This window comes from Saprolegnia diclina (genome assembly GCF_000281045.1).
Source record: "Saprolegnia diclina VS20 unplaced genomic scaffold supercont1.21, whole genome shotgun sequence".
In the NCBI taxonomy this organism is placed as follows: Eukaryota; Oomycota; class Saprolegniomycetes; order Saprolegniales; family Saprolegniaceae; genus Saprolegnia; species Saprolegnia diclina.
In genome coordinates this window covers 5,561-22,714 of record NW_008246088.1, presented here as the reverse complement: position 1 = coordinate 22,714, position 17,154 = coordinate 5,561, and the positions used below count along the sequence as shown (strand labels likewise).

Below are 17,154 nucleotides of genomic sequence, written 5' to 3'. Positions count from 1 at the left end.
TTGTAAAGTCGTACGGAATGTCCTTGAGCGCGCCGTCGACCACGTCCGTGCAGTCGAGCACCTTGGTGCACATCTACGACCAAAAGTCAGACACATTGTCTTCGTCCTCTTCTACCTCGGACTCGAAGCTGCGCGTGATGAGCTTGTCGAAAATCATTTGCGACACAAAGGCCGGCATCTTGCCCTTGAAGCCGACTTGGGTCACGACCGTGAGCATGCACGCGCTCGGGTTGCCAGGAATTGGCTCGGCAATGTGGGCGAGGCACAAAATTTCACCGCGGGTATAGTTCTACATGGCCACTGTGACGCTTCGACCAGAATGATAGATGATCGCACCGGCAGCGACGGCGGAATGTCCTTGTGGTGCACCGAGATCTCGTAGACGACGTGGCCGCCGCTCTCCATCGCAAAGCAATCCTGAAACGTCACAAAGTCGCGCTGCGTCACGACCCGCGAGACGCTCGTCATCGTCCGGTACAAGATGCGCTGTGCGCCGCCGCCAATGAGATGCTCCTCGGATGACGCGCCGCTATTGTTGGCCGGGAACCGCTCGGCGGCCATGGCGTGGGACGCGACGCAGCCCATGTCGTCCGACATGGAGAGCTGAATGCGGTCGTCGTCGACCCACGGCGCGACGGCGCTCGAGAAGGGCTGGTGGATGTTCTTCTCGAGCTTCATCTCGTGCGTGTGGGCCATGAGGAGGTCTTCGACGGTGAAGCCGGCCTCGTAGAACGCTTCCATCTTGCGGCGTTCTTGGTGGTCCAGAAAATGCTTGGCAAACGTGGCCGGCGGGACGTGGATCGCCCCGACTGTTAAAAACGTCTGGAAGCCGCCAATCGCGTTGCGATAGAAGACGCGGACGTCGTTGCCGTGGTGGCCCGTGACGTTCTTGATGTACATCCAGTTCTTATCGCTCGAGTCGGCGGCTTTGAGCACTTGTTTTCGGAGGCCAAAGACCGCGTTCTCACGCGCGCGCATGTCGAGCGTCGAAAATGCCTCCTTCATCTGCTCGACAATGGGCACCGTGAGCGCGATCGAGTTGTGCACCGTGTGCGGCGGAAAGTAAAACGAGCACACGTCGCTAAAGCCAAAGGTCGTGCTCGGCGCGACGGTCAGGAGCGACCGAATCGGGCAAAACCCGTTCTTCTTCAGTCGCAGCGTGCGCACGGGCTGCTCGGTCACGGTCGAGTGCGCACGGCCCGTGAGCTTGCCAATGTGGTTACGCACGGCCTTCTCGATGCTCTTGGCGCGCTGTGAGCCTGACGCAAACGACCGTGCAAGCGAGAGCGGCGGCTCGCGCGGCCCGCCGACCTCGTCTTCAAAGAAGCGGTAGAAGAGCGTCTTGTCCTGGAAGTGCTCACTGTCCGCCACATGGTTCATAAGGCCGCCGCAGACGAGGTTGCGCCCGAGCTCGACCGCAGCCTCGCGGGATGGCGCGTACCCGTGCTCGACGAGCCACGTCACGGCCTCGCACCCGACAAAGCAGAGATCGTACGTGCGAAGGTTCACGCGCCGGTTCTTGATCTCGACGCCACGGCGCAGCGCCTGCGCGACCTCGCGGAGGTAGTCGTCGCTCGTGCTGTTCATCCCGTCGGTGCTCGCGGAGACAAGTCGCGATGCTTGGTCGACGACGTTTGCTTTGCTGTCGGATTTCGCTGGAACACGGACGGGCCTTCTAGGGGGACCTATTCTTTTTGATGAAGGTGCCACGTGATTGACACTATTTCGGGGAGTTGTTGGGGAAGATGCAAGCATGCCATAGTGTGCTGGATTTTTTTCACCGTATCGCAGCAAATTCATGCATGTACCTTTGGGGGTGAATGCAGCAGAGTCCTCAATAGTAGCGGTAGACACCTACGTCGCGAAGACGCTGCCTTGCAAAAACAGGTCTTGAATAGTGTTTGTGGGACATAAATCCGTAACGTCATTCAGGCCCGGTGGGGGTCCTCCGTTTTTGGACTGCGCTGGATCTCACTCATCCAGATCCTTGGGACAAGAGCGGCGAGATGCGGGCCAAGCCGTCGCAGCAGGTGACGGTTCTTACGCTCTTCCGCGTCTCTCTTGCGGTTCTCGTGACATGCTCGCTCCTGTACATGGCGCGGATGTACGCGGCCACGGCCTCGGACGGCAGCTACGGGCGTCAGGAGCTCCGGCTTGGACAAGCGTCGGCTGTCGCGAGCCGGCGGATCCACGCCGCCTCCTTTGACGATGCCATTGCCTATCTCTCGAACGTCGACCTTGATGCCGGACCTGTGTACATTTTGGTCATGAGTGGCATGCGTGGCGGCGATTACTGGTGCGGCGACTGTCGCAACGTCAAGGCGCCTGTGGCAGCCGCCTTTGCTAAGGCGCCGCCGACCGCTCGCCTGCTCGAGGTCAGCGTTGGCACGCCGGACGAATGGCGCGACGTCTCGAATCCATTCCGCACCAACAGCCTCCTGCGTATCAATCGCATTCCGGCGCTGCTCGAGTACAAAGGCCACCTCAAGACGACGAACCTCGTGCTGGAGAAGTTCGCTACCGATCCCGAGCTGCTCGAGTACCTCTTTCGCGTCCCAGAGCCACGCGTACCCGTCCGCGCCCGCGACCAGCGCGCTGTCGCCACCGTGGACGCGCTGAACGCCATCTTGGACACGTACGACGGGTCGTACCCGCTCTTCCTCTTCTTCCTCTCGGGTCACGACTCGGACACGCGGCGCCTCTGGTGCCCCTTTTGCGACTCGGCGCTGCTTCCTGTTGTCTACTATTTCGAGCACTACGCGGCCACAGACGCCGTCTTGGTCACGGTCACGACCGCGTCGACCTACGACGAGTGGCAGGATCCGTCGAGCCCGTTCCGCGCGCAGAAGCGCATCAAAATCAACGGTCTCCCGATGCTCATCCGCGTCCTGCCTGACGCTACGTCTTTCAACGAGTACTCGCAATTCTTCGAAGACCGGACGCGTCTCGTCCGGTTCTTCGAGGAGCCATGACCCGAGAGATATATACTAGTAGCAGCTGACACCACCAGCATCTAATTCCTACCTCCGAGTGAATACGTATAGTGCTCAACGGCGACGAGACCGCACTCAGATTTGGAGTAGCACATCGCAAGTCATCTCGAATGGGAGCTCCTTAAACTCGTTCGATGCCGTCGAAAAATGGCGCAAAAGCTTCGAAGTTGGAACGTGACGCAGCGTGCAAGGACGTTGGCAAATCCAAATATGAAGCCTCGATGGACCTGCGTGCAGCTGCTCATGCTCTTTCTTCTCGGGCTCTTGGTCGTGAGCCTCGCGTTTGTGGGGCGGCTCGCTGGAAGCCTCGCGCGGCCGCCGCGCGTTGCCCACGCCGTCTTTGTCAAGCGCGTGCGCAGTGGCGATGCTTCACACAACATCATTCGCGTCGAAGGCCTCAACGCGGCCGAAGCCTACTTGAACACAGTTCGACTCAACGACGGTCCGCTCTACGTCCTCGTCACGAGCCTCCGGAACGGCACCGCGCCAGATTGGTGTGAGCTCTGCGACGCCGCGCGTCAGCCTGTTGCCACCGCCTTTGCCAACGCGCCACCGTCCGCACGCCTCCTCTTGGTGCAAGTGACGGAAGAAGGGTGGGAGACAAGCAAGTTTACTTTGCGGCCCGACACGCAGCTTGAGATCCGCGAACTCCCGACGTTGCTCCAGTACAATGCCCGCATGGTCACGACACTGCTGCTGGCCGAAGCGTTTGTTTCGGACCCGCTGCTCCTCGCAAGCGTCTTTGCGACGCCGCATACGGCTGCCACATCGCCCCGCGTCGTCGATGTGACGACGGTCGACGAGATGAAGGCCGCCCTCAATGCGTTCGACGGCGCGCCGATCTTTCTCTACTATGTGTCGGGACGGTACGTAAGCACCGGGCGGCTCTGGTGTCCGCATTGCGACCGCGCCGACGTCCCGATCTTGAGTTACTTCCGAGCGTACGCGGCGCCGAACGCGACGCTTTTGCGCATTGTTGTCGCCAAGACGGTCGACAAGTGGCACGACTTGGCCAACCCGTTCCGGACGCAGGCGGCAGTGAAGCTCACGGGCCTCCCGATGCTCACGCGTCTCTCGTTGAGTGGTGCGGGCCTGCCGGAGCTCATCGAATACGTCGAGTACTTCGAAGATCGGGACCAGCTCCGCGCGTACTTTCAGCAGAACCCGGCACCAACCGGTTAATACGGCTGACTTTGGAGGGCTAACGTTGATTCCTGATGCCAAATGTGACGCCATCATCAGGACAGCTGTGACTTGGACTCGAGTACATCAAGCATGGTTATCAATTGAGAGTAGATCACTATCGAGCGCATAGATCGCGCATGTGATTGGCATCCGGATGTAGTGCGCTGCTTTTTCCGGATATGAGCCGCGTGGTGAGTGGGTTGCTCTGCCATTACGTGTTCGAAGGCAAGGAGGAGGCATGGCACCGCGTGGGCACCACCGCGGCCGGAACGACGTCGTCTGCAGCATGAAAATGAGCGTCATGAACGTCTTTATCGGGTGCATTGTCTGCGTTCTCCTCTTCTCGATGATGAGCCTCTCGTCAAGCGTCGCCTCGGTCACGACATCGGCCGATGCCCGGGCGTCACTGCGCAAGCAAGAAACCACGCCCGCGCCGCTCGTGCAACACGAGAGCCGCGAGCACGTACCCACTTCTGCGCCCGCGACGCCCAAGCCCCGCGTGACGATGCAGCCAACGACTGCAGCCCCGACGACAACCGTTGCGCCAACCACGGCTCCTGCAACGACGACGCCTTGGCCGACAACGACGTCTGCACCGACAACTTCACTGGCTGACCTCACGAACGTTCCGTCGGCTGCAGAGACGACATCTCCCGTCAACGCGATTCCGGCGCCAGTGGTCCACGGCAACACGGACGTGGATGCGTTACCGATCAAGAAAGCGTCTGGTGAGATGCCCGACGTCGTTTCCGTCAGCTCCGAGACTGAGCCTGTGCGCGTCGCCGCCCCCGTCGTTGTCGACAACTCGAACGTTGCCACGACGCTGACGCCGGAGCGGCTCGCGCTGCACAGCCGCGTCAACGACTCTGCCTCTCGTCAAGCGACTGTCACGTCGTTCTACGAGTCCAAGCGGTTTCTCAAGACGTACAACTCGTCCGACCCGCTCTTTGTCTTCTTCACCTGCGCGCGTGACCCTGGGACCAACACTACGTGGCAAGGTGGCTGCAACGACGCCGAGGCACCCGTGGCTGCGGCGTTTGCCCGCGCGCCGCCGTCGGCTCGCCTTCTCACGGTCGTCGTGCAAACCGACTCTGAGTTTCAGTCCATGTACCGTTTTGACGATGATTTGCGCTTGTTGGAGCTCCCGACGCTCTTCCAGTACACGCCGCTGCCGAATGGCCACGGCAAGACGACCGCGGGTCTCTACCAAGCGGCGATGACGAACCCTGAGCTCCTCGACTATGCCTTCCATGGCGAGACTGCGCCAGGCGTCACCAAGAAGGACATCCGCGTCTACAGCGAGTATACGCCGCTCAAGAAATTCCTGCGCGATTTTGACGACGATTTCCCGCTGTATCTACTCTTTGTGTCAGGGCGGCTGCCGACAAACGACCGGCCGTGGTGCCCGTACTGTCGGTTCCGGGAGACGGCGTTCGAGTATGCCTACCACAAGTTTGCCGCGTCAAACGCGGTCTTGATCAAGGTCGAAGTTTCGGCCGACTACACGGCGTGGAAGGACCCAAACAACGAGTTCAAACAGCCATTTGACGTGCATTCGGTCCCCGCCCTCCGTGTCGTGCACCGGGACCTCTTTGAGAAGCTCGTCTACCACGGCTTCTACGGCAGTGTCGATGATGTGACAATGCTGCAGCAGGTCTTTGAGCGTGACGCGTCGTTCGTCACGACGCGGCCCGTGGCCGACATGGCTAAATAAGACGCGTCGTGTTGATACTTAAACTTCTTTTGTGTCAGCGGCAGTGGACTGTCTCTTCCGGGTGCAGTACGCCACGGTCGGCGAGGAAGCTCGTGTACCGACTGAAGTCGAGGCCGACAAATTCTTCAAGGAGCCGCAGCATGAACGTCACGTCGCAGCCGACGCGGGACTGCATGAGGATCGAGTGCTGTCGAAGCACTTGGAGCAGGCGTACAAGCGTTTGCACAAAGGTCGCAAGCAGGAGTTGTCGCCGGGCCATGTCGATGGGCGCCGCAAAGAGGCGCGCCTTGGGCGGAAACGCCGTCGCCTGCAGACCCTTGAGCGACGCGTAACAAATGCGGCAGAAGTCGGCACGCTTGGAGAGGCGCTTGATGAGCGTGCAGCGCAGCTTTCGCAGCGCCGAGTAGCGCGTGTGGACGAGCCAGTGGACTTTGCCGAGGTGCACATCGATGAGGTACACAACCTTCTTGTTGAGGTTCGTCAGCGTCGTTGGCCGCAGCTGCGCGGCAATGTACTCCGAGTACTCGGCGTCGCCGGGCTGATGGAGGCTAAAGGCCTTGAGGCTTGCAAGGCGTTCGCTGCTACAGTAGACGTCCGTGTCGTGCTTGAGGCACCGCTCCGCGCATGAGGCTTGCAGCGGCGCCAAGGCGAGCGCCGAGAGGCTGCACGGAGCGAAGGCCGAGGTCGACGCAGGCGCCATGACGTGGCCAACGGACGGACCCATGGCGACAGCGCGGTTCGAATTGCACACTGCGGTCTATTCTCGGTCGCCTCATTATCCGGATATGTACGGATAAAGATCGGGAGTTCGCGAGATGCACGTCTCGTCTCCAGCACTTCGACCTTCTCGTCGGACTGACGCGCTACTCTACTATGTTGTAGGACCGACACTTCCCGCGCCAAGGCGACGCTTCAGCAAGGTCGGACGTTTCAACGGCGTCGCATTTCTTCCGCAAGTCAACCTCGTTGTTGTTGAAGTGGGTCGTCTCAAGTCAACCTCGTTCAAATAGCACCGTGCAGGAAGAGGAATTTTGAAACCGAGCGACTCCACCGTGATGTGCTGCGAGTCGCAGGTGCAAACCCAAGCTTCGCCGTACCAGTGCTAGTGTGCATCAAGTCACAATCTATCGTTTGAATTGGTCACTCCGCTAGCGCTGTCTAGAGCAGCTCTGGAGGCAGACTCGAACACCAATGACTAGGCCAAGACTGTTTCTTCATATTGCACTTTCAATGTACATCTCGCTCACGCCTCGATCGCATCGTGGTATTCGGCGTCTTCGAGGAGCGCTTCACGGAGAGCATGAAGCTCCGCTTTCCAAAGTGCCTTCGGCGACGTCTCGCGCAGCTGCTCCAAGGTCGCTTGCTTGGCGCCAAACTCGCGCGTCAGCTTCTCCGCGTGCTCGAGCGTGCACTGAAGAAACGATGTCTGGAGGAGGTAGTCATACGCGTCCTTGTCGTTGGCGTCACTGCCGCCATCCACTTCAAACGCGCTCGCCGGAGCAAACCCAGCAGCCCGAAGCGCGGCCATCTACAGCAACATAATGAGCGCCACAACAATAGAACGATCTCGTTGTGCCTACCGCGTCGGCCTTGGAAGGGCGGGACGTCCAGAGCGACCGGAGCGGGCTGGCATCCGAGGCCATTTCCTGGAGGAACCGAACGCGGTTCTCGAGCTTGGCGCACTCGCGGCCAAGACGGTCTTCGTAGTACGTCTTGCGGCGCGCGTAGAGGTCGAGGCGCACGTTGAAGAAGGCGTCGAGGATCTCGGCGCTCGAATCAAACTTGACGAGCTTCCCGTCGGCGTTGAACGCGTGCATGTTGGTCGTGTTGATGTTGGATTCGAGCTTGAGCAGTTTGCGCAGCGTCGCGTCGTCCATTGCATCGGCGCCGTCCTTCTCAATCTACAAATGGTTTAGTCCGACAACGAAACTGAGAAATCGTGTCGTACCACGAGCTCAAAGCACACCGTCTTGTCCGTGTGGTGCTCGGTGAACACGCGCACCTTCTTGGTCGCAATGAGGTTGTGCAGGAAATTCTTGTAGTCTTCGACCCACTTGCCGACGGGCAACTCGGAGACGCGGACGGCGACCGTTCGGGGCGTCTTCTTCAAAATCTCAAGGTCGCCCGTCGAGAGGTAGTTGAGGCCGTTCGGGGCAATTTTGCCTTGGAACCCCTTGACCCACGGCGCGAGCGCATCGCATGACGCGTCGCCGTCGATGCGCGCGAGGAGCCGGTCAATGAGCTGGATCGGGTGGTGGCTTGGAATGCTCGTGGACCACCCCGTACCAATGCCTTCGCTGCCGTTCACAAGCAGCAGCGGTAGAATTGGCACATAGTACGTCGGCTCGACCGGATCGCCGTCGTCGATCACATATTCCAGGAGCGGCTCGTCCGCCTCCGGGAAGAGGAGCCGCGTGTACTGGTGCAGGTAGGTGAAAATGTAACGTGGCGACGCCGCGTCCTTGCCGCCTTGGAGGCGCGTGCCAAACTGGCCGGACGGATACAAAAGCGGAATGTTGTTGGCGCCGACATAGTCCTGCGCCATGTTGACGATCGTGCTATGCAACGACGCTTCGCCGTGGTGGTACGCCGTGTGCTCGGCGCAGTACCCCGCGAGCTGTGCGACTTTGACTTCCTTTGTGAGCTTGCGCTTGAAGCACGCGTAGAGCACTTTGCGCTGGGAGGGCTTGAGGCCGTCGATCGCACTCGGAATCGACCGCGCGTTGTCCGCATGCGAGAACTGGATGAGCTCCGAGTGCACAAAGTCGTGGAGGCGCATGGTCGGCGTGCGCTCGTGGAGCGTCGACGGCGCGAGATTCGAGAGCCACGCCTTGCGCTCCGCGACGCGGTCCTTGCTAAAGACCATCGCAATCGCGTCGCCGTCGTCATCGGACGTCCAACGAAAGTCGACCGTGTGCTCGTTGAGCTCTTCAAAGTACTCTTTCCCCTCTGCGCTCGTGCTGGTCCCGAGACCCTTGTAGTACTTGACCGAGTGCGACAAATCGGGATTCGACGCCTTCCACTGCTCGTACTCTGGCACGGAGAAGAAGGGCAAGACCGTCTGTTTCGTCTGCGCCTTCATGAGCGGCGTCAGGAACGTGCTCACAAAGTTGTCTTGGAGCAGCTGCGGCCAGAAGGTGTGGAAGAGGTTCAAGAGCAAGCCCTTGATGTGCGACCCGTCGTGGTCCTGGTCCGTCATGATGAGCACGCGGCCGTAGCTGCACGACATGAGTACACACTTGGCAGATGGCGTCTTACCGGAGTGTCGCCTTCTCTTCCGGTGTCTCGTACTTGGAGCCGAGCTTGAGCCCAAGGATCGTGCAGAGGTGGCTAAACTCGGCGTTCTTGCTCAGCTGCGAGTCGGACGCGTCCCGTACGTTGAGAAACTTGCCGCGCAGCGGAAAGACACCGTACGTATCCCGGCCGACGACCGCGAGACCGGCGACCGCGAGCGCCTTTGCCGAGTCGCCTTCGGTCAGAATGAGCGTGCACTCGGACGCGCGCGGACTCCCCGCCCAGTTGGCATCTTCGAGCTTCGGGACCAGAATCGTCTTTTTCGCGACCTTCTTATTGAGTGCTGAGCGCTGCTTGGTCTTCATCGCCGCAACCACGCGCTCGACAATCCCCGAGTTGTTGAGGACGCTCTTGATGAAGCGCTCCGAGAGGACGCACGTCGAGCCATACGTCGACGGACGCGACGTCAGATTCTCTTTCATTTGCGAGTCGAACGTCGGGTTCTCGATGAGCGCGTTTACAAAGAGCGCAATGTGCGGCTTGATCTGCGTCGCCGTCACAGTCATGTCTTTCTGCTTGCTGTTGATGTGGTCAGCGATGCGCTTGCAGAGCTGCTCGAGGATGTAGTTGATGTGCGTGCCGCCGCGGTGCGTCGTCATGCCGTTCACAAAGCTCACTTGGACAAAGCCCACGTCGGACGGAAGGACACCAATCTCCCAGCGCTTGTTGGCGCGGCTGTACAAGGCGAGTTCGGCCTCTTTGGTCGTCGCGCCTTCGAACGCTTGCACGTACGACTCAAAGCCGACGAGCGGCACTTCTTCGTCGTTCCACTTGACGATGACGTTGGGGAGGCAGCCCGCGACGTCAAAAACCCGCTTCCGGAGCACGCGCGTCATGCTGCTCGTGAGCTTGGCCATTTCAAACTTGGCGAGGTCCGGTGTAAACGTAATGCGCGTAAAGTCGTCGCCGTCGTAGGGCGCGATGATCGGCTCGCCACGCTCGCGCATGTTGTTGCGCCACGTCTGCGTGTAGCGCTGGCCGCTCTTGGCGTCGCCCGTCTCGACGACAAACTCGGAGCTAAAGATGTTGGTGAGCTTCGCACCGTACCCATGGCGACCGCCCGTGAGGCGCGCAGACGCGTCGTCAAAATTCGAGCCGGTCAAGAGGTGGCCCAAGACGAGCTCGGGCACATAGACGTTTTCTTGCTTGTGGAACTGGATCGGAATGCCCTTGCCGTCGTTGAAGACCGAGATCGTCGCTTTGTGGCAGTTGGCCGCCGACCCAGGAAGCACACTCACTTCCAGGCGCGACATGGCGCTGTCGCGGACCTTGTTGTCGACGGCGTTGACCAGGATTTCGTCAAAGATCTTGTACAGAGCAGGTACAAACTCGAGCGACCGCTGGACCATGCGGCGCTCCGAGTCGCTCCAGATCCACATGGTCTCCTTCGTGCTCTCGACAGACCCGATGTACATGCCCGGCCGAAGCAGGACGTGCTCGAGCGGCGTCTTCTTCTGGTACAAATCCTCGACCGTACCCGTATCGCTGCGCAGCAGCGGCAGGCTCGTGTGCAGCGAGCGCAGATGCAGAGAGGCCAAGGACGCGCGGACGTGGGCGGTGGCGCCGCCATGGATGCTCAGCGCGCTGGCGAGGCTCCGGCGCCGGGCCGCGGTCGACACTACGCGTCGCAGCATGGAGACGTCGACGATGGTGATATCCCGAGGAGCGCTTGCAATGGGCCAATCAAACACATACCTCTCACAAAAAATGTCAGTGATCGATCTATTATCAAGGGTACATACGCTATTTACGTAGGTTCGTAACATACACTATTTGGAGACATCGCGAGCGCAAAAGATCGATTGGCGATGCTGGCAACGCTGGCGAAGAGCAACCAGGTACAGCGCCGCCGCATGACCTCGTCCTCGCAGCTCATGCCATGCAATCTAGTGGAAGCGCCTCGCGCTCGGCCGCTTCTGCAGCGGCAGCGTAGATGCGCCGACTAAGATCATCGTCGAGAAGCTCAAGCATGCGTCCAAGGACGGCGACTGGAAGACTGCGTTGGGCACGTTCCAGCACTTTGTCGCGAGCTTTCCGCAGGCCGTCGAGCCGTACCACGCCAACTTGGTGCTGCGCGTCTGCGCCGCCCACGGCCGCCATCGCGAAGCCAAGAAAGTCCTGCACACGATGCAGCAGATCGGGCTCAAGGAGCTCAACGCGGCCGCAACAACGACCACGGAGGCACCGAATTCCACAGCTGGTGCACATGCCACGCTCGAGTCCAAGGCGCTCATGTGCATTGCGCTCATCGAGAACGGCAAGGGTCACGATGCGCTGCAGACGCTGCAGACGCAGGCATCGGAGGCACTGGCGGCGACCACCGACGACGAGGCCACGCGTCGCGCCTTGAACGGCCTCGTGTACAAGCCCATCATCCAAGCACTCAAGAACAAGAACGACTGGAAGCTCACGCTCACGGTCCTCCACCACATGCAGGGCTTTGGCCTTCCGATCTCGCTCCGTGGCTACCGCATGCTCTTTTTGGCGCTCGCGAGCGGCCGCCAGAACGAAAAGCTCGTGGACGTGACTGACCAAGTGCTGCGTCTCCGCGGCGATGTTCTCGATGTTGCGACGTACACGGTGCTCTTCAAGACCCTGAGCGCCCTCGGGGAACACGAGGCTGTCGACCGCGTCCTCGACCAGGTACTTTCCTACTTCATCGGCCACCGTGAACACTAATAGAGTGGTGATAGATTGCAGCCACCAAGCCCAGCGAATGGATGCAAACGAGCACCGACGTCAACTTTTACAATGCGCTCATTCGCGCCAAGATGCTCTCGGGGCAGTTGGACTACTGCCTTGCGCGCCTCAAAGAGATGGAAGGAGCCTTGGCGCCCGATGCGTTCCCGTACACCACGTGCATGCTCGGGTTCCTCAACACGGACAAGTCGTTTGTGATCTTCAAGCTCTACAAGGACATGCTCGCCCGCGACATTGCCCCGTCGATATTGACGCTCGCGCTCGTCTTGCGTGCGATCAAGACGTCGCCCAAGCAGCGCAAGCTCATCCCGGCGATTGTTCGTACGCTGGAGACGACGCCGCTCGAGAAATCCGACTTTGTGCACACAGTCATTGATGCGCTCGAGGAGCTGCGCGAGCGCGACGCAAGCCACGTGGTGTTTGAGCGCGCCATGGACGAAAACATGCTCGGCGAGTGGCGCAAGGGCCTGTACGCGATGAACTTGCATAGCTTTTCGCGCGGCTCGGCCAAGGCCGCCGTCGAATTTGCGCTGCTTGCGATTGCCGAGCAGCCCAAGAGCGTTCTCAAGACAGGTAAATGACCCATAGTGGGTTGCCAAGATTGACGCGATTCCTTAGAGCTCCAAGACCTCAAGATCATCACGGGCAAGGGCCGGGGCAGTCGCGAGTACATGAAGCCGGTGCTCAAGCCCAAGATCATCACGATGCTCCGCAAACACTTTCGACTGATTGCGTTCTCGCCCGCCCAGAACGAAGGGTCCCTCGTCGTCAAGAAGGCCAACTTGGAAGCATATATCGACACCTACCACGGCGAGTAATATACAATCTTCGCACGTTTCACAGCGCATTTATCGCAGCATGGACCCAGGCATGTCTAACCTGATTGATCTGGAATGGTCTTCAAATCTGACGGGTCACCAGATAGACCACTTCATAATCGCATCAGTCGTCCCGTACATCACATTTGACAGAATTGGATCACAGACGATTGCTATGAGGATCCGCCTTCGAGTTTGCAAAAACGTGGCGGCGCCACAGACAAGCGCACTCAACGGTGAAACCGTTGCGCCCGATAAAGTGCGCTTGTCCAAATTTATATATTGTTTTTAGATAGACTCTCGCAAGTACGATCGCACTTTCTCGACGTTCTGGAATTGTCTGGCAACTCGACGCAAGGGCAACGGGAAGATCGGGCATTTCCGGTTTTCATCTCACTCGAGCACATGAGCCTCAACCCGACCGAATTCACCGACAAGACCAACGCGTACCTCAAGGACGCCGAGGCGTATGCGGAAGAGCATGGCCACGCCCAAGTCACGCCGATGCACGTCGCGTACGCTCTCTTCAACGACAGCGAGAGCTTTGCCCGGCGCGTGGCCGAGAAGGCGCAGGCCGACGCCACCGCGATCCTCAACGATATCACGACGCATCTTCAGAAGCTCCCGACACAGTCGCCGGCGCCTGATCACATTAGCATCGGCTCGGCACTGACCAAGGTTCTCAAGGCCGCCGTCAAGCAGCGCAAGGACAAGGGCGACACGCACATGGCGGTCGACCATCTCTTGCTCGCGCTCTTTACGTGCCCGGCGGTCGCAGCGCTTTTCCAGCGTCACAATTTGAGCCAGAGTCAAGTCGGCACGATCAACGACGGCATTCGCGGCGGCCGGCCCGTCACGAGCAACACGGCCGAGGGCAACTACGAGGCGCTCGCCAAGTACGGGCAGAATCTCGTGGCGCTGGCGGCCGCGGGCAAGATCGACCCTGTGATTGGCCGCGACGAGGAGATTCGCCGCGCCGTGCGCATTCTTTGCCGACGCACCAAGAACAACCCGGTGCTCATTGGCGAACCCGGCGTCGGCAAGACGGCGATCGTCGAAGGCCTCGCCCACCGCATCGTGAGCGGCGATGTCCCCGACCTCCTGGCGTCGTGCCAGATTCACTCGCTCGACATGGGCGCGCTCGTCGCCGGGGCCAAGTACCGCGGCGAGTTTGAAGAGCGGCTCAAAGCCGTGCTCCAGGAAGTGCAGGCGAGCGACGGCAAGGTCATTTTGTTCATCGACGAGATGCACTTGATTTTGGGCGCCGGTGCGACCAGCGGCGCCATGGATGCGGCCAATATGCTCAAGCCAATGCTCGCGCGCGGCGAGCTGCGCTGCATTGGTGCTACGACGTTGGAAGAGTACCGCAAGTACGTCGAGAAGGACAAGGCGTTTGAGCGGCGCTTCCAGCAGGTGCTCGTCACCGAGCCGTCTGTGCCCGAGACGGTCAGCATCCTCCGTGGCCTCAAGGCGCGCTACGAGTCGCACCACGGCGTGCGCATCACGGACGGCGCGCTCGTCGCCGCGGCCACGCTCGCCGACCGGTACATTACCCAGCGCTTCATGCCCGACAAGGCCATCGACTGCATCGACGAAGCGTGCGCCAACGTGCGCGTCCAGCTCGACTCGCAGCCCGAAATCATTGATGCGCTCGAGCGCAAACAGCTCCAGCTGCAGATTGAGGCGACTGCGCTCGCCAAGGAGAAGGACACGCGCTCGACAGATCGTCTCAAGCTCGTGCGCCAAGAGCTGGCGGCCGTCCATGACGAGCTGCACCCACTCAAACTGCAGCACCAAGCCGAGAAGGCCAAGGTCGAGGAGATTCGTCGCCTCAAGGACAAGCTCGCGCAGCTCGAGCTCAAGGTCGCCCAGGCCGAGCGCCGACAGGACCTCGCGCAAGTGGCCGACCTCAAATACTATGCGATTCCCGACGTGCACAAGTCGATCCAGCGCCTCGAAGCGGAGAAGGCCGCGCAGGACGCCGACCCGGCGTTCAGCAGCAACAAGCTCGTGGAGGAGGTTGTTCGCGAAGCCCAGATTGCGCAGGTCGTGTCGCGCTGGACCGGCATCCCGCTCGACAAGCTCACAACAAGCACGAGTGACCGCCTTTTGCACCTCGGCGCGCGGCTCCACGAGCGCGTGATTGGCCAAGACGCTGCTGTCCAGGCGGTCTGCGATGCCGTGCTGCGGTCGCGCGCGGGCCTGGCGCGCCAGGACCAACCGACAGGCTCGTTTCTCTTTCTCGGGCCCACGGGCGTCGGCAAGACGGAGCTCGCCAAGGCACTCGCGCTCCAGCTCTTTGATTCGGAGAAGCACATGGTGCGCATCGACATGTCGGAGTTTATGGAAGAGCACTCGGTCTCGAAGCTGCTCGGCGCGCCGCCCGGCTATGTGGGCTACGACGACCAGGGCGGCCAGCTCACGGAACCCGTCCGGCGCAACCCGTACAACGTTGTGCTCTTGGACGAGATTGAGAAGGCGCACCCTAAGGTCCTCAACGTGCTCTTGCAGCTTCTGGACGACGGCCGCCTCACCGACTCGCACGGGCGCACGGTCGACTTTACCAACGTTGTCGTCGTCCTCACCTCGAACGTCGGCGCCGAGCACCTCCTGCCATCGCCGATCCAGAGCCCGTCCAAGCGCCCGCGCCTTGACACGGCTGCCGTGTTGTCGCTCGATGCACAAAAGGACCGTGTGTTGGCCGACTTGCGCCGGTACCTGCGTCCCGAACTGCTCAACCGCCTCGACGACGTCATTGTGTTTGAGCCGCTGGGCAAAATTCAGCTGCGCGACATTGTCCAGCTGCAACTGCGCTCAGCCGAGACCCGGCTCCAGGACGCGCACCAAGTGTCGATGGACGTGACGACGGCCGCGCTCGACGCCATCTTGGATGCGGCGTACGACCCGCAGTACGGCGCCCGCCCGCTCAAGCGCTACATTGAAAAGCACGTGGTGACGGCACTGAGTCGGCAGCTCTTGGACGGTTCCCTGCGTGCCAAGGGCCACGTGACCTTGTCGGCCACCGATGGCGCGCTCACGTTTGAGATCGACAACCCCGACGTCAACATGGCCCCGTAACAAGGATCCTGAAGACCGCCCTTTTGTCCTATGACCGATGTACGACTATATGTTGCGCTCTTATATAATAAGAATAAAGAAGTGTGTATATATAATCGAAACGAGCAACCTGAAACCCTAGTGTAATAACTTTTGACACAGGAACGTCAACGTCGGAAGTCCCCTACACCTGCCCTTGCCCTGATGCAAAATCTTCATTTTGGCCAATCACACGCGAGATGGCAGATCGCAAGTCGCAATATGTACGGCGCCATCCAAGCCGACGACGCTCGTCCGAGCAGCGCGCGGAAGGCCAGCACGCGGTCGCTTGTGGCTGCGACCCTCGCTATCTGCATCACGACCCTCCTATGTGTCGTGTACCTCGTCACTGAAGCGCAGACGATCCTGCACGAGCTCCGACTGGCGACAGTCCCGACCTCCTCGCTGCACACAGTGGCGTCGCCAGTAGCAGCGCTGGCGTCGCGCACGAGCCTCAACCGCGACTTTGGAGGGCTGGCCAATGGGACTCGCGTCTTGATTGTGCACGCGGGCGACGACTGGCTCGCCCAGTTTGGCCAGGAGGTGGCGCGTGGCGCTGCCAGCGTCACGACAGCCATCAAAGTACTGCACCCGGCCAACGCGTCCATCTCGGACGTGCTCTGGGCCGACGCTGTGATCCTCGGGAGCAACGTCTACAACGCCAACGTGGACCCCGAGCTCATGGCGTGGATCAACACATGGCCGGCCACACACGACCTGAGCGCCAAGGTCGCCGGCGCCTTTGCATTGGCCGGCGGTATGAGCTCGGGCGAGGAGCTCGTGCTGCTCAACCTCCTCCACTCGCTCATGATCTTTAAATTCGTTGTCGTCGGTGGCGATGCGTGGACAAGGTACTGTATACCTACTGGAGTGTCCTCATAGGACCTAACTTGATATATGCGTAGCGCGTTTGGCGCCTCGGCCATCATGGGCGAAGGACCCTTTCACCTCGGCACCAACAACAGCAGCAATCAACCTGGTGCGTGGCCGTCGATCTGCTATCGCCACGACAACCACATTCCCGCGTACTTTTTCTTGAAAGCCCATGGACTCGGGCAGCGCGTCGCTACTGTCGCGAGCAAACTGCGGGCGCCGCACGAAGCGTGAGCGCGTACACAGACAGTTGCGTTTACATAATCAACGAGAATAGAGACCGCGTGAGCGGTGTAGTCTTCTGTCGATCCAACCACTCCGAAGACAGAACCCACGCACCAATCTTGCTACACGCAACTTCTCCTCGCCAAACTCGGCCAGCGCAGCCATCGCTTCGAGAAACTCTGGCGAGGTAGTTTAGGTGTGTCTTGAGCCGCCGTCCAAGCGAAAGACTCGCGGTGTCATCTCGACCCATACAATG

The 17,154-nt window shown here is 60.3% G+C and overlaps 9 protein-coding genes across 9 annotated transcripts; 6 read left to right on the top strand and 3 right to left on the bottom strand.

The window, feature by feature from the left end:
- Nucleotides 1–73: 73 nt before the first annotated feature.
- On the bottom strand, nt 74–1,658 carry SDRG_07236 (hypothetical protein; the record flags this gene model as incomplete). The annotated part of the gene is made up of 2 exons (XM_008613056.1): nt 337–1,658; nt 74–289 (listed from the first exon to the last, which is right to left on the bottom strand). Exons 1-2 carry the CDS (start codon nt 1,585–1,587, stop codon nt 74–76), a joined length of 1,467 nt encoding a protein of 488 aa, XP_008611278.1. The 5' UTR covers nt 1,588–1,658.
- A 311-nt stretch (nt 1,659–1,969) lies between these two features.
- Nucleotides 1,970–3,034, top strand: SDRG_07235 (hypothetical protein). The gene has a single exon (XM_008613055.1). It carries the CDS (start codon nt 2,007–2,009, stop codon nt 2,970–2,972), a length of 966 nt encoding a protein of 321 aa, XP_008611277.1. The 5' UTR covers nt 1,970–2,006; the 3' UTR covers nt 2,973–3,034.
- A 141-nt stretch (nt 3,035–3,175) lies between these two features.
- On the top strand, nt 3,176–4,305 carry SDRG_07234 (hypothetical protein). Its single transcript, XM_008613054.1, has one exon. The coding sequence runs from the start codon at nt 3,204–3,206 to the stop codon at nt 4,173–4,175; it is 972 nt and encodes a 323-aa protein (XP_008611276.1). The 5' UTR covers nt 3,176–3,203; the 3' UTR covers nt 4,176–4,305.
- A 111-nt stretch (nt 4,306–4,416) lies between these two features.
- On the top strand, nt 4,417–5,892 carry SDRG_07233 (hypothetical protein; the record flags this gene model as incomplete). The annotated part of the gene is made up of 1 exon (XM_008613053.1): nt 4,417–5,892. The coding sequence occupies one exon, from the start codon at nt 4,417–4,419 to the stop codon at nt 5,890–5,892; it is 1,476 nt and encodes a 491-aa protein (XP_008611275.1).
- On the bottom strand, nt 5,882–6,798 carry SDRG_07232 (hypothetical protein). Its single transcript, XM_008613052.1, has one exon. The coding sequence runs from the start codon at nt 6,614–6,616 to the stop codon at nt 5,927–5,929; it is 690 nt and encodes a 229-aa protein (XP_008611274.1). The 5' UTR covers nt 6,617–6,798; the 3' UTR covers nt 5,882–5,926.
- Nucleotides 6,799–7,084: 286 nt separating this feature from the next.
- SDRG_07231 (hypothetical protein) lies at nt 7,085–10,854 on the bottom strand. The gene is made up of 4 exons (XM_008613051.1): nt 9,151–10,854; nt 7,841–9,110; nt 7,473–7,793; nt 7,085–7,420 (listed from the first exon to the last, which is right to left on the bottom strand). The coding sequence occupies exons 1-4, from the start codon at nt 10,818–10,820 to the stop codon at nt 7,136–7,138; spliced, it is 3,546 nt and encodes a 1,181-aa protein (XP_008611273.1). The 5' UTR covers nt 10,821–10,854; the 3' UTR covers nt 7,085–7,135.
- Nucleotides 10,855–10,969: 115 nt separating this feature from the next.
- Nucleotides 10,970–12,741, top strand: SDRG_07230 (hypothetical protein). The gene is made up of 4 exons (XM_008613050.1): nt 10,970–11,024; nt 11,077–11,829; nt 11,880–12,459; nt 12,505–12,741. The coding sequence occupies exons 1-4, from the start codon at nt 10,995–10,997 to the stop codon at nt 12,702–12,704; spliced, it is 1,563 nt and encodes a 520-aa protein (XP_008611272.1). The 5' UTR covers nt 10,970–10,994; the 3' UTR covers nt 12,705–12,741.
- Nucleotides 12,742–13,109: 368 nt separating this feature from the next.
- SDRG_07229 (hypothetical protein) lies at nt 13,110–15,782 on the top strand (the record flags this gene model as incomplete). Its single annotated transcript, XM_008613049.1, has 1 exon — nt 13,110–15,782. The coding sequence occupies one exon, from the start codon at nt 13,110–13,112 to the stop codon at nt 15,780–15,782; it is 2,673 nt and encodes an 890-aa protein (XP_008611271.1).
- A 240-nt stretch (nt 15,783–16,022) lies between these two features.
- SDRG_07228 (hypothetical protein) lies at nt 16,023–16,907 on the top strand (the record flags this gene model as incomplete). Its single annotated transcript, XM_008613048.1, has 2 exons — nt 16,023–16,651; nt 16,706–16,907. 2 exons carry the CDS (start codon nt 16,023–16,025, stop codon nt 16,905–16,907), a joined length of 831 nt encoding a protein of 276 aa, XP_008611270.1.
- Nucleotides 16,908–17,154: the final 247 nt, after the last annotated feature.

Coding starts and splice junctions, on each gene's coding strand:
- SDRG_07234 (XM_008613054.1), top strand. CDS start 3,204: ATGAAGCCTCGATGGACCTGCGTGCAGCTGCTCATGCTCTTTCTTCTC.
- SDRG_07230 (XM_008613050.1), top strand. CDS start 10,995: ATGCTGGCAACGCTGGCGAAGAGCAACCAG. Junction 11,830..11,879: donor TCGACCGCGTCCTCGACCAG/GTACTTTCCTAC, acceptor GAGTGGTGATAG/ATTGCAGCCACCAAGCCCAG. Junction 12,460..12,504: donor CAAGAGCGTTCTCAAGACAG/GTAAATGACCCA, acceptor GCGATTCCTTAG/AGCTCCAAGACCTCAAGATC.
- SDRG_07231 (XM_008613051.1), bottom strand. CDS start 10,820: ATGCTGCGACGCGTAGTGTCGACCGCGGCCCGGCGCCGGAGCCTCGCC. Junction 9,111..9,150: donor GAAGAGAAGGCGACACTCCG/GTAAGACGCCAT, acceptor CATGTCGTGCAG/CTACGGCCGCGTGCTCATCA. Junction 7,794..7,840: donor CGGTGTGCTTTGAGCTCGTG/GTACGACACGAT, acceptor AACCATTTGTAG/ATTGAGAAGGACGGCGCCGA.
- SDRG_07235 (XM_008613055.1), top strand. CDS start 2,007: ATGCGGGCCAAGCCGTCGCAGCAGGTGACGGTTCTTACGCTCTTCCGC.
- SDRG_07232 (XM_008613052.1), bottom strand. CDS start 6,616: ATGGGTCCGTCCGTTGGCCACGTCATGGCGCCTGCGTCGACCTCGGCC.